General features: G+C 33.6%; 1 protein-coding gene across 2 annotated transcripts in view; it reads right to left on the bottom strand.

The window, feature by feature from the left end:
* The window catches only part of wge (BAH domain and coiled-coil containing protein winged eye), a 208,323-nt gene that overhangs the window by 46,696 nt on the left and 135,056 nt on the right, over window positions 1-26,571 (bottom strand). The window contains exons 4-6 of one of the 2 annotated variants that reach the window (XM_076419054.1): window positions 25,746-26,011; window positions 21,507-21,699; window positions 8,727-8,861 (exon numbers count right to left, since the gene is read on the bottom strand). In XM_076419054.1, the coding sequence (XP_076275169.1) occupies window positions 8,727-8,861; window positions 21,507-21,699; window positions 25,746-26,011 (594 nt within the window). The remainder of the gene's footprint in view (window positions 1-8,726; window positions 8,862-21,506; window positions 21,700-25,745; window positions 26,012-26,571) is intronic. The other variant, XM_076419055.1, reaches the window with a different exon arrangement.

Below are 26,571 nucleotides of genomic sequence, written 5' to 3' on the forward strand. Positions count from 1 at the left end.
GACAGCCATGTGCGTACGAACTCCTCTACCTCGTCGTCGGTGTTGAATCTTTGACCACCGAGAGCTTCTTGCAGTAGTCCAAACATGTGGCAGTGACAGGGTGATAAATCCGGACTGTAGGGGGGTGTTCCAGTATCTCCCACCCTAATTCCGATATTGTTTCACGTATGTTTTCAGAAGGTTAGAGTAGTATGCAGCATTAACGGTACGTTTGGTGCGCAGGAAATCGACGTACAGCACACCCGGTTGTCCTCGCTTTGACTGGAGTGTAATAGTATATCCATGTCTCGTCTGTAGTGAAGATTCGCGCTAAAAAACCGCTCCCCTCCACCTCGTATCGCGTCAGCAAGCGGCGAGAAACTTTCAACCGCGTAAATTTTTGCTGGAAGTTCAACAATTTAGGAACCCATCGTGCGGTTATTTTGCTATATTGAAGGACGTTCGTGAAGAAGAAGAAGGTATTGTTCGTGGGTGATAGACTGTACACTACCAATATTGATGCAGATTTCAGCCGAAATGTCTCGAACATTCATCCTACGGTCCTCCAAAATGAGTTGTTCTACGCGGTGAATGTTGTCTGGTGTGATGCTGGTTCGCGGTTGACGATCATGCGGCTCATTCTCGACGGTTTCGCGGCCATCCTTGAATGCTTTGGCCCATTTAAACATGCTATCCAATTCGTTAAATCGGTTTTGTTTCCATCAATATAATCAGATCACACATATTTTTAAAATTAGCTGAATATAACACGTGGTCAGTTCTTTAGTAAATAAACAAATCTACTGTTCCACCAAATAATTACGGCTTGTTTTGTAAGTTTCTGTAGCCGTACAAACTCTTCTTCAATATCAGTGACCCTATCTCGCAGGCTTGACCTCACCAATAAAGTCTCCAATCGGATGCGGAACTTGTTTTCAAAAAGTGGTTCTTTAGTTGCTAGTACATTAAAAAAAACCCTTTCAAGAGTTGTTGAGTTGCAAACCAAATGGTATAAATATAAAAAAAGGAATAATTTATAGGGGAACCATCTGAATCGGTAGATATAATTCTATTACCTTGTTAATATTCAATTGTTGAATATTATTCTAGGATTCATATTGGCTACTTGTATTTGCTTCAATATTGAGTCTTATAACATTCTTAACAAAAAAAGACTTCATAAAATATAGGCAGATTCAAATTAATTCTTTGCCGATTTTAGTATATAATTATATACTTTAGTTATAATTTCGCAATTACATTATTAGTTCATTATTAAAATTTATCGTTAAATTATTGTCCCCATCAAATGCTACAACTTTCAACTTATTAACGGTCTAAATCTGAAATTTTTACTTACACACCTTCGTAAGGTTGAAAAAAATACAAAAGTAGAAAATGTTTTATTATTACGATGGTTTAAAGTATTGGTCAAGATTGTAATACAGTTGATAATTTACCATAATCTTTTACAAACATTTAGCTTCTGTTTTCGTACGCAAGAAATATCTGATTAATGTCGACGCTATCAAACCCAAAATTGTGGTTTTCTTGTATCGTGTGATACAGGAAACCAAAAGTCTTCTGTCGTCAGACATCCACATCTTTTGAAGTTGTCCGATTCTTTCATTTTAAAATGCTGTTCAATAAAGTAAATTCTGTACGATGCTTTTCGCATCTAGCATCTGAAGAAGTATTTATTTCTTAACAAACGATTATTTTATATATACACTATCATTGAATACGAGGGTCACTATTTATATTTCGGGAATTGGCAACACTGTTGTTATGTCAGTCCATCTAACGGTTCCATCGTAAAGTTTGACATTTTTGAGGATATACATACTCAGAACATTTTGTCGCACGGACGCTATTTGTTTATTCTATATTTAGTTGAAAGTTTCGTCTCGGCAAAAAATGGAACTGAATCTTCAATATTCGTCCATTCATTATTCCATTGGTTCGTGATTGGGTTTCGCACCAAATCTTTGGTTGATGTGAAAAATATGTCCATTTGTTGCATCAACTTCTTTCAGATTCAAACTTTGACCTTATAAGTTCTTTAGCAATACTTTCCTGTCTTGTGTCTTAGATGAGACAGATCTTTCAATCTTTCCAATAATAGTGAACACTTACAATAGTTAGTAGATCTAGTGGTTAATCCCTATTATGGGGAGCCATTGTATTAATCTTCTATCACTATCAAAATGCGTATCCCCAATTTGTTCTAGCAAGTTAATAGATAATGATATTGATAGCACACCTTAAAAGAGAATCTATTGTTCCATCATAGAGCCCTCCTCCATTCCAACCAACCCCCCTTTAGAGAGTACGAATGAGCGGAAAAAGTGAACCGAATTTCTTGGAACTCTCGATTCCGATCGACCTCCAGGCTCTAAGCGTATTCGACGCAATGGAAATGACACGTCAAATATCGCTTTATTTATCGGTAACCTTTTACAGTCACCGCCTGCATTATTACACAAATTGCAGCAGCAAAATTTTGCAGCCAAGGTTGCGGTCCGTTTCCACTTTTCCGCCGTTTCCTCTCCCCTCGCGCCACCTGTATCTCTCGCGATCGTACGCTCACTCCGTCTCTCTTCTCGCGACTAGGATCGCCAAGTAATTAAGCAAAAGGCGAACCTATCGCCTTCAGCTCGCCTTTTATTCGTAAACCTGTTCGTACAGGACGGGCAAAGTCGACATCGGTCGATAGATCTTTTGTTGTTTAGTTTACAGGATGGTTTCAACTCTGTGACTGTTAGATAAACTCAAGTATTAGAGGTACCGAAAACTTTTGAGATATTGTTGGTCAAAGTGTTAAATTCCAGATTGTAAATGACGATATCATATAAAGAAGAGAACGATGGTAAATTAATAAAAATCTCTAAGCTTACCATGTCTACTATGAAATACTTGTAAAGGTCTACCTTGAAATTTTGTAAAAAAGTTGCTACAAAATTATATTCCATGTAGTAAGCGTAAATGTAGCAAACAACGAAGCCGTCATCATGTAATTTGATGCTAAAGGCTATTGGAAAATATTAAGAACTTATGATGAAGCTGCTCTATCATATTACAATTGGCGGTTTATGTTTCAACGCGTTAAAAGTGATTATGTAGATATCAATGACAAAAAACGGCCTGAATTGTACAACAACTATTAAACACAATAAGGTTTGAATAAATTATAGCTATAAAATATGATAAAGTGCCACACACAATTGTTATTTTTATATCTATTGTATATAATTGGCCATGTAAATATCATCACTTATGATATTACCAAATGACAAACACAATAAACCACTGATAAAAAAAAATAAATATTGAGAAATCAAAATGCATATATTACGAAGCAACATAATAACACTGTTACTATTAAATACAAAACATTTTGTAGAAGGTTTAAAAACTATTGGTGTGTCATTCCTTTGTATTTATTTATTTCAAGAGCTTTTAATGTGGTTTGATAACGTGGTTCAATGTACTTGATCACCTTTATTATTTCATATTGTGACATTAATATATTAGCTGCGATTAGTCAGTTAAGAGTGCTATAACTGTTAAAATACACATGCATAATTTGAAGACATATGTTATGTAATAATGTTTTACGGATTGCTTTAATTTAGAAACATATCTGAAGAATACTTACTAACTAGGTGTAGCAACAAGAAATCCATTATTTTTGTATAGAATTGTAGGTTATATTAAATATGATTGGAAGGATTCGATTCAGTCAAATATTCTTCGTTTTTCCGATAATTTGTTGTCATTTCGAATGTCTATTCGGCCCATCAAACTTCTTGGTTTAACTAGTGTGCCGCTCATATATCCAGTATTGTATCGAGCCTGTTCTCAAGGATTCAAAACGGATTTTTGTGCAATATTTAACTCCTAAGCTACATAAAAAGTTCCCTATAACTAATCAATAATCAAATCTTTGGTTTCTTTCTCAACTCAAGCTTAAAGAATAACTTTAGCTTTCATTATTTCCAAATTACTGCTATGACTTTTAAATGGCTTATAATATCTCTATTGATACTTAATGTTGCTTGCTTAAATTATTTTAATACTTCCTACATTCTACACTTTCAGTTTGTTCTTCTAAGTATTAATAAGTAAGTGTTTATTCTAAGTGAATAGTAAGTGAATAATTCTTAACAGAAAACGCGTTTACTTTTTCTCTATTCAAAATAACTATAGATTAAAACAAGCACTTTAGCTTCTCATTCCAGGTGTTTGCTAGATAGAGGTACTTCCAATTTCATCAAACACTCAAAATTATTTATGAACTCAAGAATTGACTCTATATACTAATCTGCGTACTAACTTATTTACATTTGCAGATCGCTTGATTCTGTGTTATTTTGAACGTATTTTTAACAAGTGCAATTTCTTATTAATTTTTGTCTCGTATAAATTTGTCATAAAATGTCATTAATGTCAAAGGGTACAAGGTCGTATAGGATTTAATAAGGCATAGATCTAATCTGAAATAATACCCTTCTTTTTGACTTATCTAAGCTGATATCGCCACAAGAATTATTGATGATAATGTACACTGTTCATAATGACCAAAATAATATTTACGCTTCCATTAATTTCTCGAGATAAGATTAACCAATGCAGGGAAAAAGATCCTAAGTATACTATATTAAACGCGATCTCTATTTATATTTTTTATACAGCTTAGCACCTACTCGTAAAAAGAAATGACAAATATGTATTAATGTTTTGGTTTTGAGATATCTGTGTTACAGACTAAAACAACAACGACTATCGTCACGTTTGTGCTCGGCAGTGGGTAAAACAAATATTTGCTGGCAAAAAAAATAAAAATACTTTTATCACCAGATGGGATAGTTTTTCAAGCAATGTGAACAACTTACGACATCAGAAAACAAACACAGACCGTCCTTATCTTATGTAATTGTTTAGTTTATTTTATAAGAGATTGTTTCTTAGGACTATCAAGTAAGGGTTAACAAATTATAAAGGAGTTCAGTGTCTGTTGTATATTGTCAAAAACTAATTCGGTTTCATTTCATTCACAATTTGTCCAACAAGTCTTACGAATGATTGAAGAAGTTTAAAGCCTTTAGGACAGTGACACAAAGATTACTTAAGTTTTAGCAAAAGTTATATTGAAATATATAAAACATGCAATTATGATTTTGCTAACTAAATAAGTATTCACTTTTAGTTGAAAACATATATTAATTGAAATAATATTTGGTAGAAAATATAGTGAACTAAATGAAATGAAATCAATCAATGCTCAATGATATAAATAAATCCCAGCTCACATACTTAAACTATGTGTTAAACTACTAAAATGTAATAAGTTGTACTTGCTATTCTAAGAATGGTATACTATATTCATAATTGAAGGAAAAAGAAACATTTCTATACAAAAATCTAGAAAATAAACGCCAAACGCCATTAATTCCTAACATCAGGCAGAATAAAATATCAAAGAAAATGCGTAAAGAAATACCCATCGAAATCGTCAGATTAATATTGTAGACCAAAACAATTATGTCAGTTTTAAAAAGATATTAACTATGATTTCACCTGCATATAAATGTCAGGAACATAATTCTTGACAATATATTCAATAAGCAAATGTCTGAAGAAGCTTTTTGAGAAACATTACTCAACAATTCTAATCTTAGGTTTATAACCAGATTCTATATGCTGATTTTGAGATGATATATCTCTCTTAACATTGAACAAAAACCACCACAAAGATACATCCACAAATAAACTTCAAGCATCAAGAGATATCATATTGACTCAACTGAACAACGACAACAACTGAAGACGGTTGATATTAGTACTATACCTTTTCATGTTACTACCAAAATAATTAGCAATAGAATACAACTAATACAAGACCAAACTTATTCGACGAAAATTTAATGTTAAAACAAAACAAAATTGTTGTCATTTTTTATTACTTTCAGAAATATATAGTGAAGTACTATAAACGAAAATGAATAAAATACTGCGGGTAAATTTTTAAATAAGTTGTATATTCGAAAAAGTATAAAATTAAGTAAGTATATGTTTGAGATATACTTTGTTTACATTAAAGTGTTAATAATAACTGGTTAAATACATATTTCATAATATTCCGGTAAGGTTTCTGTTTTAATCAAAGATCGTTAAAACAAGAAAACTTCATTCAGATTTGTATTAAGTTTACTATTTCCAAACTTTAACTATCAAACTTTGCAGCGGTTTCATGTTAATACGTTTTCAAATATGTGCATGTCTCTTAGGGGATTGGGTATATCCATTGTAACGCAATAATGAAACAAAATATGGATATTTTAAAATTGCTAGAATAAATTATAAATTTGTAAAGCTACAAACTATGAGATAATTATAAAATTGGTTTAAAATAGTAAAAGACCAGTAATAAAAAATGAAAGTTACTATTAAGTAACTTTATTTAAGTTAATTTTTTTATTAATTTTAATAAGTTTATAAATTATACATAGTGTTTATTATATTTTATGAGCAATATGATTATAAAATCAAGTGAGAAACGTTAAGAAATATGTAAAGGAAACATTGTCACGAGAGCTACATATAGTCTATTCAAAGTTTTTTGTATTTACGTCATCAAGATCAATGTATTGCCTGCTGCAATTTGTAAATTCGTTTTAGTACCAGACAATATTTTCCTTCTCATTTTATCTTAAAAAGATACACAATGTTGTCTGACTAGTTCGAAGACGTAAAAGAATGAGCCTGTCAAAGTCGTCCGGTTGTCAAACGTATGCAAAATTTTTGAAAGCAATAGTGATGCCTCTAACCTATAAACTATTGTGGCTGTATAATTAAGTGTAGTTTTTAGATGTACTATAATGTTAAAATAAATTATATTTGATAACATATTTGTTCAATTATTTTATTTCGAAGTTTGTTGTATGTTAAAGCCAAACTTAAGCGTGATAATGTTCGGCCACATGTTGCAAAAGTAGTAAAAATATACTAGAAAAGATAAAATGGGAAGTGCCAACCCACCCGCTGTATTTTCCAGACTTTGCTCCTTCCGATTACTACTTGTTCCGACGTATGAGTCGTAATCTGTTCTAGTAGCGCTTCGCTTCTTATGAAGATACCAAAAAATGGATGGCATCAAAAAATACATCGTTCTTTCGAGGTGGGAATCGTAAATTGCCTGGAAGATGGCAAAAGGTAACTGCTAACGATGGACAAGACTTTGAATAAAATATATTGCACGTAACAGGTCAATTGAACAGTCCCCGACCTGCCACATAGGTGGCGCTATTAGAATTAAATCCATATATTTTTTAGTTAGCCCTAACCCTCAAAAGATGCGTATATTAATTTAATAGCTGTCTGATCACTAGTTTGTGAATTATAGCATTTTGATTGAATCAACTTTTGTTATTGTGAAAAAAAATTGTGTGTTAATAAAATATTGCTTTTTGAAGGGAAAAAATACAGTTGAAGCAAAAACTTGGCTTGGTGCCGTGTTTCCGGACACTGCCCCAGGAAAATCAACCATCAAGGATTGGTATGCTAAGTTTAGACATGGTGAAATGAGCACCGAAGACGGTGAACGCAGTGGACGCGCAAAAGAGATTGTTACCGAATAAAACATTTAAAAAATCCACAAAATGATTATGAATGACCTTAAATCGAAATTGAATGAAATAGTGTATCAATATCAATCAATGAAATCATATCATTCAAGAATATTTGGGTATGAGAAAGCTCTGTGCAAAGTGGGTGCCACGCGAGCTCAGTTTTGACCAAAAACAACGACGAGTTGATGATTCGGAGCAGTGTTTGAAGATGATCAAGCGTAATAAATTCGAGTTTTTGCATTGATATGTGATAACGGATGAAATATGGCTCCATCATTTCACTCCGAAGTCCAATCGACAATCATCCGAGTGGACTGCACATGATGAACTCGCTCCAAAGCATGGGAAAACGCAATAGTCGGCTGGCAAGGTTATGGCGTCTGTATTTTGGGATGCGCATGAAATAATTTTCATTGACTACCTTGAAAAAGGAAGGACCATCAACAGCGATTATTACATAGCGTTATTCGACCGTTTGAAGGACGAAATCGTCAAAAACAACCGCATTTGAAGAAAGAGAAAGTGCTGCTTCACCAAGACAATGCACCGTGTCACAAGTCAGTGAAAACGATGGCAAAAATCCATGAATAGGGCTTCGAATTGCTTCATCATCCATCGTATTTCCCAGATCTGGCCCCCACCGGCTATTTCCTGTCCTCAGATCTCAAAAGAATGCTCGCTGGGAAGGAATGTTCGTCGAATGAAGTTGTGATGGCCGAAACTGAGGCCTATTTTGAAGCAAATGAAAAATCATACTACAAAAATAGTATCGAAAAGTTAGCGGGTCGCTATAATCAGTGTATCAACCTTGGGATTTATGTTGTATAAAAAAAAATTTTGCTAAAAAATTGTGTTTTGCTATGGTAGGCCGGGGATTTTTCAATTCACCTGTTATAGTTATAAAACTTTAGTATCTGTTTGCAGCTAAACTTGAGGCACCTTACAAAAAGATTATTTTCCCACCTGGAAGCCTGCACGCAAATATCAATATTCAATAAACGGAAGACAAAACATCTCGAAAGCTTTCCATACCTAATAGTTTGTCATTAATTAACGCGCAAGTCCACCGTTGACACCATAAAACAATTATATTAAAAGGCGATGCGTTGTCCTTACCAATTTCTTTAATCTGAGCGCCGCCAGCGTTATTGACCGTGGCCAGAAGACCGGCAGGGGGTAACGAGGGGGAGGACAACACCTCTTGTTGCACCCTCTGTCTGGCTACCGCTATGCCGATCGGAATTTGGGCCCCTGAAAAAAGCAGAATACATGAAAGGGGAACGACAAGAGTGAAGTGTCCGAATGGGCTGCGGTCGCTCATTGTCTAGTCACGTTTTGATGCTGCTGACTGGCGCTCGCGTCAATGACGGACGGCCGCCTTATTAAAACAACATATGGTGTTCCACCGTTTATCAAGTCTAAGGGTCAAAAACATTCATTTTAAAAAGACGCCAATATTAAATATGTTTAAAAGAAAGTTTAAATGATTGTGCAATTTATTTTTATTTATTTAAATGATCAGGTAAATTTCCCTCTCATTTTATTCTAGTTAAAAACAGATACAATGCTATCTGATAAGTTCGAACATGTAACTGAATCAGTTTACAAAAGTCATCCGGTTGTTCAACTTCTGCGTTGTTTTAGCACTTTGATTGTTTTAATACATTTCTAATCGCTGCTTTTTATTACTCTGATTGAAAATGCGGAAAACAATAGATACAGTCACAAAAAGATTGCCTCTCCAATCAGTTGCTTTGAATAGAAACGAAATATTGGAGGCCCCCTCTTATCAGTAAAATGCGCAAATATAGAGAAGTAAGCGCTTATACCATTGAATACTAAGTTGTTTTGGATATTTATGAAAATATTTTTAGTGTGTTGCAAGTGTACTGAATATTAGTATGGAAACAATCTCTAAAATATATCAAAAAATGAAAAACAATGTAATCTGATATTCATCGAAAGGAAACCGCCCTCATAGGAAGCTGGTGACGAATTAACGTTTATGTTAGCTTTATAAGAGATCAAATATAGGTAATGTATAAAAAAGTGAGTAGTTTTATCAACATAAATACAATTTACAACTACTTCAGAAGAAACTGTTAGTATGGAAAGTATCCATACAAAAATTGGAGATATGCAATCTTTGAGGGATGTAGAATATCTTTTCCTACACTGTTGGGTAATATAGGGTATAAATGGTGTAAAGATAACCCACGTAGAGTTCTAATGGAACTTCCAGCCATTACATTATGGCATGATAAAAAAAGTAATGTAAAGACAACAAAAGTTGATTGAAAAAAGTGACCGCAATATGGAATAACAATTGATTAGGTTTTGTTCATTACAAATATATCGTTCTTCATGCTGGAAAAAGAAATGGTTTTATTCCCGACGTAGAGACTTCATGGAGAAATGAATCATAACATGTTTGAAAATCAGCTCTTCGAGATCTTCAAGGATTCGTCAGTTATTGTTTTGGACAATGCGCCATGTGATATATTAACTTTACTCAAATGAAATGAAGCCTATATTCGTCAGCTGTTAAAAAATTCTGTAGAAGAACATAAAGCTTGACATCAAAGCCAATAAATGAAAATGAGACCTGTAAAACTGCGGTAAACACTGTATTTCGAGAAGAGTTAGAAAAACCAATTTTATGCCTCAACCACCTTATGGTCCCTACTTGATGCCGTAGAACTTCTTTCTATTATCCAAAAATTATGCGAAGTCGTAAGGGATGCTTCTGAATATAATGAAAATACATAGAAACTTTTTAATGCATTGCGTAAGGGAAGTTCCATCTACTGGAATGGCAGAATTGCTACCAAAATTGTAGTAGACGCCTAGCTTGATTTGCCATTTTAAGTAAATTTATCTGTCATAAATTGTCTGAAAAAAATTCTAGACCATTTTCAGACGAAATCGTCAGAAACTCAGATTAGGCGAAAAAATTTTTCCTAGCTACGTAATTATTATACTAATACACGAAACGTTGAATAAGAAGCAATAAGCAAAATCTTGTAACAAATTGAAATATGTTATGGACAAAATAAAAGTGTTATAGAGAGATATATCATTCAATCCGTGATAAATTATAAGCTAATAATATTATTAGACGCTATCAATTGCCAGTTGCTTATTGCTTCAATATGAAAGCCGTTCAATAATGATCCAAATATCATCAACTAAAATATGAGTTATTATCACTGGAAGTCATATATATCTCATGCACTCTCATGATCTACATATTTATATATAACTTACGTGAATTAATTTCGCCACTCTATCGTACAGTAATTTACAGCTTAAGCTACTTTTGAATATATGCTGAGAAGTAGTTTACAGTTCCCAATTTGCATAATCTGCATTTACTTATCATTGGTGACTTTCTGCATACTGCCTATTTTAGAGTTGCATACATATGAAACTTTTAAACCATATTTGCTTTTTAGCACACGCAGTCAGTGTCAAATAGTAATGTTAATTATATGAACCGTTTTTAGTTGATATTGTTCACAAAGTACATTATTTGTTGAAACGTCTCATTAAAATTTACCTTTTATAGATGAATTCGGCTTTAGTTTGTGTTAACTAAGAAATATCCAAACAAATATCAAAATTTGTTAATACAATCACTATCAAATGAACAATACCTATACTGGAGTAACAACTGGCATTTAAAAAGCTAGCAAATGCGCATTTAAAATTAGTAATCTATTAGGTATTCGGTCTCATTCAAGTTTAAGATTTTCATATAAAATCTTAAAAGTTTGAAAACCTTGATTTTTCCATCCTTCATGAAGTTATTTATGTATTTGAGCTTGTGCCCATTTCTGGAATTTGACTCTAATTGCCATAGATGTAAGGCAAGTAGTAGGGTTTTTTAATTACTAAACATTTAAAGACCAGATATTTTAGAAGTAAAAAGGTGGCAAACTACTTTAGTAACAGGCGAACGAATGCTCCGCTACATATTGCGCGTTCAAATTATTCTTCAGTCTTATTCACTAGAAATTAACCGCTACTTTTTTCCATCTTGTTGGCAATTTACTTGGACTCCAACTCCCATTTTTTCATATCTCCATAAGAAGTGAAGCGCTGCTTAGACTAGTCACGACTAATATGTCGTAGCAAGTAGTAATCAGAAGGAGCAAGGTGTGGAGAAGACGCGGCTGAGGTAGCGCTTTCCATTTTGATATTTCCAAGCATGCTTTCATTGGTTTTGCAAAATGTCGTCGAGCGTCTTCATGTTAAAGAATAACATTGTTGCGCCTCTGCTCGTATTCTGACTGTTTTTCGTGCAGTATTTGGCATAAACGCATCAATTATAACCGATAGAGATTCCCATTGATGGTAGGTTTAGTACACCAAGCTAATCCTATCAAATACAGAGCATTATTTTAGACCCATGGATATTCGGCTGTGTCGTTGTCCAGAAGCATGACCAGATAATACTCACAATTTTTGTTACTTTGGATCATCGTAATGGAATCACTTTTCATCACGAGCAACAATACAATGCAAAAAACCTTTATGATTTTATTATTGGAGCAGCATTTCACACATGACCAAACGCTTTTCAATGTCTTTTGGCTTCAATTCATACGGCACAAAATATACAACTTTTTGGATCATTTCCACGTTCTTCAAGCAGTTGGAAATAGAATTATTTCCAACAATTATGCATATTTTTTTGAGTTTTACATAGATCATGATCATCGAGTAATGATTTCAAATCCTCGTCTTCGGTGTCACAATTATCACTTTTAAAACATCGAAAAGTAGTATTCACATGTTGAAATCCAAGATCTGCAAATGGGCTTGAAAATACAGCTTAATTTTGAGTTTCGGCGAAATGACAAAACCTAATTATATCACTTGACGGATGCCCGATTGCTCAAGCAGAATCAGCTAAATAGCTCGGAATATATTTCAATTAGGTTAAATTTGAAATATCATGCTAGACAAACAGCAAAGCAGATTAGACTCAAAGTCAAGCAACTATACTGATTTGTCGGAAAATACTCTGAACTCGACCTAAATTCAAAGAGAATGTTTATCAGTCCATCATGCCAAGCCAATTTGGACATATGAGGTGATATCAAACTAACTAGTAATACAGCGTATCCCGCAAAATAAAGTTTTACGATTTATTACCAATGCTCATGGCTACGTAACCAATGAAAAGCTGCAGGATAACCTCGAAATCAAATGGATATACGAAGTGATACAAGATTTCGCATTAAAACATGGAATAAGGTTGATAAATCACAGCAACGTGGAAGCAACACAGCTATTGAACGACACGCAGGAAATCAGAAGATTGAAGCGAATCAAATCACACGAACTTGTTTAGTGTATAAGTGTATTCTTAACTTTAGCTAAATAGATTAGTTTTATTTTAATTTGGGAAATACATACTGATGTATTAATCCAGTACTCGCCTGGCTTGTGTATTAATGTAAGCACAACAGAACAGCAGTAATAAATTAATTTGTAAATTTACTCTCATTAACAATAAAAAAAAAGTTGAAATCAATGAAGCGCATGGCTGCCAAAAGTTTCTCAGCATTTGATGGCCTTGAATTTAAGTAAAAAAAGTAAATATTCCCGCATAAGATATTTACAACGCATTCATTTTCTGGTGTCAAGTGAAGTCTGTCACTGAGGTTTCAAGATGAAGTTGGTTACAGATGTACCTGATACGATTTAATATACAGTGACACTATCTGTTGTATACCCTTTAAAATTAGTTTATAGGTCTGATATAATTATAGCAAAAAATCTGTCAATTTCTAATCAACTTCAAAACAAATTAGTTGTAATAATTTTTGTGGAACTTCTGTATTTTCATTCACAGGTAGGACGGATCGTACCTCGACTGGTTCACGAAATGACCAATTTGGTCGCTGCGATCGATTATCGACAATTTAGCCGATTTTAATAACCGAAAACTGTCGAGCGGAACGATTCGATGACGCTACACCGACCGCCGGTCATCTTCCTTCGCTTCCTCGTCCACGCTCACGCACCTGTCCCCCGAATTTTCATAAATTATATTTTCGTCGTCGTATATCTAAAACGAACCGATATTTCGCGCGGTAATTTATCACCATTAAAACAGTTTGCGGCTGCAAGCGATAGCAGTTCTGTTATTTGTTCTTGATCAGCCCATCTTGCTCGGGGCTTGGCGACCTGTCCAATAATTATTCCTTGACCGTTCGAGGTTTTCTCTATCTGATTTATTTTAATTAATTCAGGCGATGATGCATATTAATTAAGAACAAGGGTTTGTGGGTCATCAGCTCAGTATCACTACATAGTATAAAACAAAGTCGCCTTTTCTGTCCCTATATCCCTATGTGCGCTTAAATCTTTAAAACTACGCAACGGATTTTGATGCGGTTTTTTTCAATAGATAGAGTGATTCAAGAGGAAGGTTTATATGTATAATACATGCATAATATACTAAGGCAACATTGCTAATTTTAGAGGTTTCTAACGTGATGTCGTAAATTAACCTATTTTTTTAGGCTTATTTAGCAATTAGCAAAAACGCTGCCTAACCCTACGAGTTAGATCAAATTAATGTACTACAGTATTGTACACCATAAAAAGGTCTACAAAAAAGTCCGCGATGGTATATGTTTATCTTTTAGGGATAATCCACATTAACCATTTTTATTGTTTACTTTTTACGTGAGAAAATGGCTTATTTACGAAGCTATTTTAAGCAATACGGCATTAATCCTTATCGAATTAAGTACCTGAAATAGAGTGTGCAATTAATATAGATCAATATGGTTCCTTACAGCATGTAAATTAAACAAATATTTTCGGAGATATTACAAATTTAAAATTTGCGTTTAAAAATGTGCAATGTAATAAAAATTGTATGAATTTAGATATTCCAAAGATAGAAGGAAATCTTCATAGTAAGTATAGGGGAAGAGGAATTGTTTTACTCCAAATTTAATGCGTGCAGGCCAAGGGCAGTAATGAATGAACCAAAAATACTGGATCGATTTTAATCATGTTTTCATTGAGTGACATAGGCATATATATTTTATGCCCGTGCAAAGTCGGAGCGGGCCGCTATGTTTTTATATACAACGTTCATATTGTTTCTGTAGTGTATTTAATTTAGTATCAGCATTGCACCCGTGCGAAACCGGGGCGGGTCGCTAGTCAAAATATAAATAACAAACATTTTATTAAAATATATTTATCTAAACAATTTTTGATCAAATTCCTATATGGATTGATACATGTTGGATGCTAATGAGGAAGTTATACGCCATCAAAAAACTCTAGAGTTCATTATAGAGTTCTAGAATGTATATAACTTTGTTTTCTTTGTTAAGCAGGCTGATTTATGAAACTCTTATTATTGCTCATAAGTTCAGAATATAAAGACACTAACTATTCATCAACCAGCAACACCCAATATCGAAGATTTCTGCATAAAGCTTGAATTTCTGACCAGATTGATATTTGTATATCTTTAAATACCTATGTACAAGGTTCTCTTTAATCTTGAACAAGTGCCTCTATAAGACCAGAAGATATAATTTAGATCATCCATATATTAACACAATATTGTATTTATTTATCAATCCTTATGCAGTATTAACCAACAAATAGTAATAATGATTTCCATATTGGTTGAAATTCGATAGTAATTCATTAAATTAATTTAAGGCATCTTTCAAAAAAGAGTAAAGCCTGAGTAAAGAGATTGGAACCCTTCTACATCATGTAATTACGTCATCATCATACTATAGAGTCAAAATAAATTGAAAAATTTTTCAATATAGTATACTAAAACTTGCCCCTATCTTATAATAAAACAACAATTGATAATATTAAAAAAAACTTTTGATATCACTATTAATTAACATAAAAATATATTAGTTAATATAAATCGCTAAAAATTAAAAGGTACTTAAACAAAATCTTATCTTTTAAAATAAAAAGTCCACCCATTTTAACTACAAATATAATTATGTTTTTGTGGTAGAAATATTTAAAACTAAAGCCAATTTAAATCATCCGTTAGAACTTCGAATTCTCTATAATACAGAAAACTCTACTCTATGTCATAGTTTTGCTTATAACGATCATTTTAATTATTACTAAAATACTATATATAAATAGTCTATTAAGAATACTGCTATAATATATAAGAAACAGGAAATATCAAACAATAAAACTTTTTTTTGCGAAAATATATCAGACGCTTCACTCGTTCGAGTTCGTGCGAAAACAAAACAATATTCTTGGTGAATTATAGGGCGCTTCCCCTTACCAACACCCTTCTCAAGATTGACAGCAGTATTAATGCTTGGTCTTTTCATGTATAAGGGCTTTTTTGAGTTTGTGTGATGTATATACGTTATGACTATAGATGAATCTAACATTTTATTTTATTGTCTATATAACACTTCGTTTTGTTGCTTTTATTGTTTTTCGAAATATTAAAGAAAATATATCACTACATAGTATAAAACAAAGTCGCCTTTTCTGTCCCTATATCCCTATGTGCGCTTAAATCTTTAAAACTACGCAACGGATTTTGATGCGGTTTTTTTCAATAGATAGAGTGATTCAAGAGGAAGGTTTATATGTATAATACATGCATAATATACTAAGGCAACATTGCTAATTTTAGAGGTTTCTAACGTGATGTCGTAAATTAACCTATTTTTTTAGGCTTATTTAGCAATTAGCAAAAACGCTGCCTAACCCTACGAGTTAGATCAAATTAATGTACTACAGTATTGTACACCATAAAAAGGTCTACAAAAAATCCGCGATGGTATATGTTTATCTTTTAGGGATAACCCACATTAACCATTTTTATTGTTTACTTTTTACGTGAGAAAATGGCTTATTTACGAAGCTATTTTAAGCAATACGGCATTAATCCTGATCGAGTACCTTAAATAAGTGTGCAATTAATATAGATCAATATGGTTCCTTACAGCATGTAAATTAAATAGCAGTATAGGGGAAGAGGAATTGTTTTACTCCAAATTTAATGCGTGCAGGCCAAGGGCAGTAATGAATGAACCAAAAATACTGGATCGATTTTAATCATGTTTTCATTGAGTGACATAGGCATATATATTTTATGCCCGTGCAAAGTCGGAGCGGGCCGCTATGTTTTTATATACAACGTTAATATTTTTTCTATAGTGTATTTAATTTAGTATCAGCATTGCACCCGTGCGAAGCCGGGGCGGGTCGCTAGTAATAGAATATAATAGAAGTATAAACGTTCCAAAGAAGATTATAAAGGCCAAACTTAAAATGATGCTTACAAAAAAATTAATTAGAAAGGTCAGATGGAGTCCAACAACACTTAATGTGGCGACGGAGGATTGTAGCCCCTTTAGGCCACCACAAATACATCCACGCCGTATTCTAAGATTGGAAGCGCTAGTTGATTGGTATCATGCGGTTTTCGGGTATAAAATACCAATACGACGACGTCTCTCTTTCTTTCCTATCTATATTTTCAAATCCTTAACACTTCCGTACATCTCTGACCTCCTGATATCCTGTCCATCCTCCCGTCAACCACATATAGTCTAACATTGAAATGAACAAGTTTCATTAGACGGTCGTAGAGAGACAAATGATGCAGAACGCAGTGGACATCCAAATGAGCTGGTAACACCAGAAAACATCAAAAAAATCCACAAAATCGTTTTGAATGATATAAAATTGAAGTTGCGTGAGTTAGCTAACATCTCAAAGGTATCAAAAGAAAGTACTGGTTTTATATTGCATAAAAATTTGACTATAAGAAAGCTCTGTTCAAAGTGGGTGACGCGTTTGCTTACTGTTGACCAAAAACAAGAAGGTGTTGATGATTCTGAGCAGCGTTGGGGCATGTTTAAACGTAACAAACTGGAATCAAAACGATCGTCATCTGAGTGGACACAACTGGTGTCAGGTCTGTTTTGAGGCAAAAGAAAAATCGTTCTACAAAAGTGGTATTGAAATAGCAGAGCGGCGCTGCGATGATTATGTGGTTCTTGCTGGAGACTACGTTGACGAATCAAGCGAATTTTGAACAAAAATAAAACGCGTTTACAAAGTACGCTCGGGACTTTTCATCCCATGTGTTATGTAATCTAATGTTGAACGACCCGGCTTAAATGTAAAATTCGACGATTTTAACGTTTTTCTACTTAGAATAACAGTTTTCTATTTGGTATTACTGAGTTATTCGGTCTATACAGACATCCCTTAACTTTATTGTTTGAACTTTATTGAAGAAGTATGTTGGTTTTGGTTTCAACTATATAAAAGTGCTATTCTTGTTGTCAATGATAAAGAGTGGCCTGGACCAAAAAAGTTTGTTAAAAAAAGTTAATGAAGTGCAAGAGTTATTAGACGAAAACCCAACTCAAACTCTCAAAGAGCTTTCAAGAAGATACGTATAGAGGAATATGGCTACCACACTAATAGGCTGAAAATTCAATTTCAAATCCTTTCAACATTGCTTGCCAGGCAAGAAAAACGGTTTTATGTGGCGTACTCTGATTGGCGATTAAAAGTGGATCTACTACGACATTCCTAAATATAAAGAGTCACGAACAGGTCCAGAAGAGCCATCCACTTCGATACCGATGCGGAATATTCATGGTTATAAAGTCTTGATGTACATTCGGTGCGATCAGCAAGGTATAGTCTATTAGCTTCTAAATCTAAATCGAAACCGTTACTATACGAATATGAAGTTCATACTATATATGAAGTTACCAACGTTAAATGAACACATTTAACGACGTACTGTTGTAGAAAAAGCAACAATGGCTACCAATGAAATGAAAAAGTAAAAAAAAATCATCCAATTACCTCAAACATTTATGAACATTGTTTGTATTTTTAATTTAGAAAATATATGCAGCTAGAATTAGATTTCCAGAATAAAATATGGCAGCTTATTTAGTTGGCAACCATAATTAAACAATGCCTTTTCAAAAATTTAAGATAGTTTATGATGAATTGTTATATTTATTCCCCTGTCTTTGTCTTAATCTCCATTTCTTTTTATATATTTAGACAATGCTTAATTAACATTAAGGGACATGATAATTGTTCGCCAGTAAACTAAAAACCGACAATAAATTGTCATGAGATAAATCATAGCACTTTTAAAAATACATGCTTTAGTCTCAAAGTTAAACAGATAATTATTCGCAAAAACCTTTGTTTCTAATAACTTGAGTCAGATATAAAAACAGCGCACAATAACGAATGGTTGAATAAAATGTATGAGTCATATTATCTTAGTGAAAGAAAACTTGAAGGAGAATTACGCTAAATGCTTTCGTTAAAAAACTCGAACAATTTCAATTAAGGACTCGATGTTAACCGTTACTTTACTAACTATATTCAAACAAATGCGATAGCTACAAACAAAACTAATTGGTCTGATGTTTAAGAGTAAGATGATATAACAGAGTAGTTTTTCTTTAACGCTGTATTTATAGGGCTTTCAGTAAGAGCGTTGTGGAAATGGAATGAAATTAAGCTATGTGTAGGCATGCAAGGTTTATTTATATTATATATTATCGATATATCGATAAGGGTATATATCGAATTAAGTAGAATTATATCGATATAGCAGGCTAGAATCTTCTTTAAGCGTAAATAAATCGTAATCGTCTATCCAAAGAAGTTTTGCACATACGTCATCAAGATGTTGAATGTATTGCATATCGCAATTTATAATTTCGTTTTAGAATCAGACAATATTTTCTTTCTCATTTTATTCTAGTCAAAAAAAGACACAATGCTGTCTGATAAGTTCGAATATGTAAGCGGACATGCAAAATCCTTCAAAACAATAGTGGTAATAGGTTATAAACCGAGAAAAGAGGCAAACGTTATTTTAATGCTTTGCTTGTTTTGATAAATTTCAAATCGCTGCTTATTATTAATCTGAATGCAATTTGTAAAAGCATATAATAAAATGAAGAAAGACTTTTTATTTCAATTTATATATTTAGATGAGACATGGATATTTCAAAGAAATGTTAGATATATTGAAAATTAAGAGGTTAGTTATTCACTTGAATGAAACTATGAATATGACATAATTCAATGCTGCCAATTTTTTAGGCAGGGTAGTGAGAGCGGAAACAACTAAAGGTGAGTGTATAATTAAAATATGATAACTGTAGGAAATATTATTGTAGAGCGTAAAAGATTTATGTGCACAGATATGTTTGTAATTGTTCAGAATATACATGAGCATTTGGTTAAAATGTGTCAGGAAATAAAGGATAGTAACTGTTTTGCAAATACAGTAAATGTATTAAGGAGAATGCAGTGATTAAATCTAACTTTACCAAGAAATATGTATACAGGTATTAGTAGAATAAACTAAGGAGAAATGCAGTGATATCAAAATGTCTTTACAAGGAAACATTGTACCGAAGGACACAAAAACTAAGCATAAAAGGTAAATAAGCTCTAAAGTAAAATATATTTTACTTGGATATACATTTGTTAATTAGGTAGATTAGGGGATACAACTACATAAAAAACGATCCTAGAACTCTAACTCATAGGTGGCATGGAAAAGAGTTCAATGTAAATATAATCAAACACAACCCTAACCTACAAACTATTGTGACTGTATAATTAACTGTGACTATTAAATGACTAACATTAAATGTTTAATTTTTGTGATGCGGCTAAAGATTTATATTCTGAAAAGAAAATTACATTTCTTGACGTCGCTTATGCACATGCTTCAAGGTTTTTGAAACGAGGGTCTAGCAATGTCGAAACTGCAAACAACATATTATATTCCAGCTGGCTAAACAAGCTTTTCTATTTCAAGTGTGACATTTATCTTCAAATCACAGGCGATGCTAGAAGTGCACAATCATAGTCACACCTTTTGAAATAGTGACATAATATTCGGCAGATGTCTCTCTCGTCATAGCTTCGAATGGTAGCATAAGATAAGCCACATCTTTTATAGATTTGAACAATATTATATTATATAATATAATATTGTTCAAATCTTTGCCGGGGTTTGTCACAATAGCACGGATACAAGTGATTTTCAAGGGCTCTTCGATATAGATCTGCAGAATTTGGACATTCATGTTACAACAGCGAGAGATAAGCATACCCTCAAGTTGTTGATGCAGTATGTCCATTATAACGTTCACTATATGGTAACCGACGACTCATTAATCCACCACATGTTCACCAACAAACAATTTTACGATTGACAATGCACGGGGATTGGTACCATGCCATCCTAGGGTATAGAAGACCAGTATTTAAAAGTTTTCCAGTCTATAAAATACGACTACGTCTCTTTTTATTTTCTCTTTTATTCAATCCCCGGAACATTTCCGCAATAGCCTTGACCTAACCTAATTATCCTGTTCATCCTCTCGTCGACTACGTATAAACTTTAACATCTTATTAAACAAGTTTTAAATCAAGTGTTTTCTGTTCCCGTGTAATTTCCTTCCAACAAATGGTAGTTAGTATTTAACAAACAAAACAAATATAACAAAGGAGCATTCCTACAACAGTCCATATCATTATGTAAAAAATATGGACCAATGATGCCACAAGAAAAAATATGCACTAGCTAGTTTTTGTGGATACATTGCCTTTCAAAATGGGACCCAACGAACACTTGTTTTGATAACAAATTTTATTATTTGGGCCCACTGTGAATCGTCTAAGCGGCCATGGTGATCTATCACTGCATAGCATCACTGGACTGAATAGTAAACCAAATACGTCGCAAAAAAAAACCTAGGCGCCAATGGTTGCCGACACCAACTCACCCTTATTGAAAAATCCAACATAAAACTTAAATAATAACAAGAGCAAGAAACTTACCATTACTGCTGATTAACGAATTGCCCAATATGTTATCATTTTTCTGTGTTGGTGAGGTCACTTCTACTTTTACAACAGGAGACATACTGGTGGTGATTTCAGCCACTTGGCATGGATTGGAACCGGGTTCCTTCTTGACGTTTACTCCCGTCCATTCGATTGGGTTCGTTCTCGAACATCCCGATGTAGGTATCTTAAAAAAATAAATACCAGATAGTTGATATATTGTTAACTTTGAGTTGAGCGATTTACAAAAGATGGCGTATCTTGACAGTTTTACAACTATATTCATGGTAAAGTGTCATCGGTTCTCACCAGAAATCTGTATCATTTCGCTAAAGTGCACTCAGCATACAAAAATTGATGTGCTTAAATTATATTTAACTTTTGTTATGCGGTTAAAGATTTATATTCTGAAAGATAGATTTATATCCAACAAAACATAATTTGCAGGGAGCTCTGTTTCTGAAGTACGTGAATGAAATACCAGTGATAAAAAATAGGAATGGGGGGTCATTAAAGTTTCGAGATGATGATGATGTTGTTGGAGGCGCCAAAATGTATTTAAAATGCAAGAGGTACTTGCTAAAGCCTTGGGAGTGACTCAATAAACGATGTCAAACCATCTCAAAGCCATGGATATACTGCAAAAATGGAGAATCTATATGAACTCAGGCCAAAAAACCTTTAGGTTCGTTTTATAACCAAAACAGAAGAAATTAATGAAGCTGGTGAAATCATATCAGGTCTCCATTAAGAGCTACTACAATCCAACGAAACTATCATTGAGGAGCGGTAACAACAATAATTGATCCAAATAATCTGAGTATTTTTAAGTTTCAATGTCGAGAATATTCCAGAAGATATGATAGAGATTTTTCAGAACGACATCACTTGACCACATGTCGTCGCAAATTCTAGCCGCCGTACTCACCACAATTTGCTCTTTTTATTACTATTTATTTCGGTCGATGATTCATGAGAATTTTTTTTCAGCCCAGAAGCCATTTATACTGCCTGAAATATATGAAAATGAAAAATTTGGAGTAGTGTTTTTAGAGGGATGAGCTACAAGTGTACACTAATTTAAGTTTTCCAACTGTTCTACGTAATTTGGCATTTGATTTTATAGAAGTCAACTAGATTATAAGAAATAACACTGGTAGATCTTGTTTTATTTTAAAATGTGATTAGTATTTTTAAGGGCATTGAGAAATAACAGATTCTTCAAATTACTATAACTTAGATTATTTCAAGGTCCTTTATAAGTTGCAAATTGAACAATCTCTGATATTTGATTAGTCTATTATCAACATCACGCTAAGTAATTAAATATTTTCAAATTTCATTAGACTTTTTACTAATTATGCTACCGGTTTATCGGTATATATATTGGGTTTACAAAGAAAAAGCTGTTTACAGTTTCTGTTATTTAAAACTACTTAGTTTCTATAGGACAGAAATATTTTTTAACATTGTCTGTCATATAAAAAAAAACAGATAATTGACCGAGTAATTAGTGGTTTATGTACCACATATGATCATGCCGTCAAATCTCCAGTCCGATGGTGCAATTTAATGAGTTTAACGTGAGTCACAACCGCTGTATGCTATCACATACATTGTCATATAGTAGGATTATGTTGTGGACCTCATCCACAGTTACTATACGGAAATTATTCAAGAAATCTTCAAATCAATCAAACATTCTTGACTTTTTTCATTTCATCAGAACATTTCTGAACCAAATGAAACACAATTTGAGTTAATTTGGCCGAATTTTAATACTACAAAATTTATATCAAAATATTTGACAACAATAATATGGTCAATAAAAAATTGATGTCCTGATAATGTGTACGGTCATTAAGAAAAAAGATAGGTTGACATTGGATTGGCAATCCTTTCGTAATTTCTCGAAGCATTCTTTGACATATTTAGTAGAAGGAGGAGGAGTTATACATTTTTATGTGTCAGGTAAAAGTATCATAGTTGAACAAAGAACGTCACAAAAGGTGGATTGAAGGTATTCACAGTTCCCTGTTGTTAACTGTTAGAATTAAGAAACATCCATGCTTTGAGAAACACCCCTAGTCTTTGGATTACTTCCTGACACGAGCACCGCAGTTCGGGGTGTAAAACCACTAAAGGCGGACTGAAGTTGCTGTCAACTAAAGTAGTCTACCGGATTTCTACAACTACATCTACAGAAGCTTGCAATTCAAAGTGTACGGTCACCAAATACGGACTGCAGTAGGTCAGTTGCTCAGTCGTCGACTAATGGAATTTGAAGTTGCCAAAACTTGGGAAACCATTCATTTGAAGCTATTCAAAATTAGAAAATTTAAATAAGATTAGCAAAGGCAAACTGCCGGACGAAGGTATAAGCAATATTCAGAAATAATTTTTCTAAAAATAATAGTATAAGCTGTGCAGGTTCCTTTGATCGTTTCTTTGGGAGGTAGGTGTTATATCGCATGATTAATAAGGAACAGTGTTAAAGAAAACAAGACGATGACATAAGGGGTTTCGATTATTTTAGAATAAGATTAAGTTGGCATATTCTTTCTGTAATATAAAATAGTTAAAGTAAAATAAAATCCCTCACAATAGAAAAAGGAAAGATTATTAAATATTAACAAATAACAAAGATTATTATATTAACAAAGTAAACATGGACTTAAATACCAAAAGATGTTGTTCTGAGGCATTCCTGGACATATCTTAGGCTTTTGTAAATTATGGCACACAGGGCTGCAGGTTAAACTAAAGAAACTCCTCCCACATCCCCGTTTTTATTTACTATACTCTTATTTCAGAAATAGACATTTCACTATAACTCAAGACGATGAACACACTGAATTACATCCAATATATTCGGAAGCTTTGCAAGGCAATGTACTGGGCCCGATACTCTATCCCTATCTACTAAATAATTTTTTTTATTCAACATAAATCACTTCAAGAGTGATACACTGATTATAGCTACCCTCCAACTTTTCGATGCCATTGTTGTAGTACGATTTGTCCTTTGCTTCAAAATAGGCCTCAGTTTCGGCGATCAACTCTTCATTCGACGAAAAGATCCTCCCAGTGAGCATTCTCTTAAGATCTGAGAATAGGAAATAGTCGCTGGCGGTCAAATCTAGATAATACGGTGGATGAGGAAGCAATTCAAAGCATAATTCATGGATTTTTTACACGGTGCATTGTCTTGGTGAAGAAGCCCTTTCTTTTTCTTCAAATGCGGCTATTTTTCGGTGATTTCGTCCTTCAAACGGTCCAATAATGCTATGTAATAGACGCTGTTGATGGTCCTTGCTTTTTCAAGGTAATCAATGAAAATTATTCCATGCGCATCCCAAAATACAGAAGCCATAACCTTGCCAGCCAACTGTTGCGTTTTCCCACGCTTTGGAGCGGGTTCATCGTGTGCAGTCCACTAGGATGACTGACTTCAGAGTGAAATGATGGAGCCATATTTCATCCATTGTCACATATCGACTCAAGAACTCTGGTTTATTACGCTTGATAATCTTCAAACATCAACTCGTCGCTGTTTTTTACCAAAAAGTGAGCTCGAGTGGCACCCACTGTGCACAGAGCTTTCTCATACCCAAATATTCGTGAATGATATGATGTACACGATCAGTTGATATCTTTAGAGTCTCTCCTATTTCACTCAATTTCAATTTACGGTCATTCAAGATCATTTTGTGGATTTCTTTAATGTTTCCGCCTTCGGTGCTTATTTCGCCACGTCTAAACTTAGCATACCTATCCTTGATGGTTGGTTTTCCTGGGGCAGTGTCCGGAAACTCGACATCAAGCCAAGTTTTAGCTTCAACTGTATTTTTTCCCTTTAAAAAGCAAAATTTATCAATACGCGAAATCCTTTTTATCAATTTTTTTCACAATAACAAAAGTTGCTTCACTGAAAATGCTATAATTCACAAACGAATGATCCGACAGCTGTCAAATTTATACACGCATCTTTTGAGGGTTAGGGCTAACTAAGAAACATATGGATTTAATCCATATGGACCTGTTAGGACATATACCGACTCTTGAATAAGAAATGTCTATTGCCCACTAGGCAGATTATCGGACTACTAAGAGTACTAATCTTCACGTTTCATAATTTAAGTAGTCGTCTATAGTGGTTAAGTACGTGTTCAAATTGTAGAAAAGAAACTCATGAGTTACACCAATTATAATAAAACATTCGATAAAAATTACCTCTTGGATTTTCTTCACGGGAGATGAACAGGAACAATTCTTCTGTGATCGCTGAATGGAACAGCATTTGTCGTCGCAACGTCTCTCGGTAATCTGGATTTTCTTTGGGCTGACTGGAAAGTCCGGCTGCTGAATGATGATGTTGTTCGAGAAACCCTTGGCGAGCAATTCCAGTTGCGCCACCGGTATAGGCGAGTATGGCGATCCCGGTGGTGGTGTGGGAGCGCCAAAGGTATAACCGGTCGCCGAGAAGAGAGAGTCTGAAACTAGTACGAAGAAAATTAATCGATTGAAGGTAAAGGAAAATTGAACGTAAAATTAATCAAAAAATACTATATTCGATAGAAAAAAATTATCTTTTTCTCACTTCTTTTCTAAAAAATATTCAACAGTAAAAAGAAATAACAATAAATGAATTATTGCTACAATCCAGTCCTTGATTTATCATATTCAACACTAAAAGCAATTAGTTTCAGCGTTTTAATGTCACGAATATTCCAGAAGACATGATGACATGATGATGATGGCAAGTTCTAGCCGCCGTACTCACCATAATTTGCTCTTTTTATCACTATTTGTTTCGGTCGATGATTCATGAGAAATTTTTCAGCCCAGAATCCGTATATTGACTGAAATATACGGAAACGTGCTTCAAAGTTACAAAAATACATTAATTTTAAGCTGAGAAATTTGGAGTAGTGTTTTAGGGATGAACTACAAGTGTATACTAATTTATAACTAAATTACTATAAGTATATTAATTAATACTTAAGGTACTAATTATGCATTCTTACTATTTGTCATATTAATTTCCAAAATACTCTTG

This window comes from Rhynchophorus ferrugineus, unplaced genomic scaffold (genome assembly GCF_030347505.1).
Source record: "Rhynchophorus ferrugineus isolate W39M unplaced genomic scaffold, kcgeb_rfMv2 rfM1, whole genome shotgun sequence".
NCBI lineage: Eukaryota > Metazoa > Arthropoda > Insecta > Coleoptera > Curculionidae > Rhynchophorus > Rhynchophorus ferrugineus.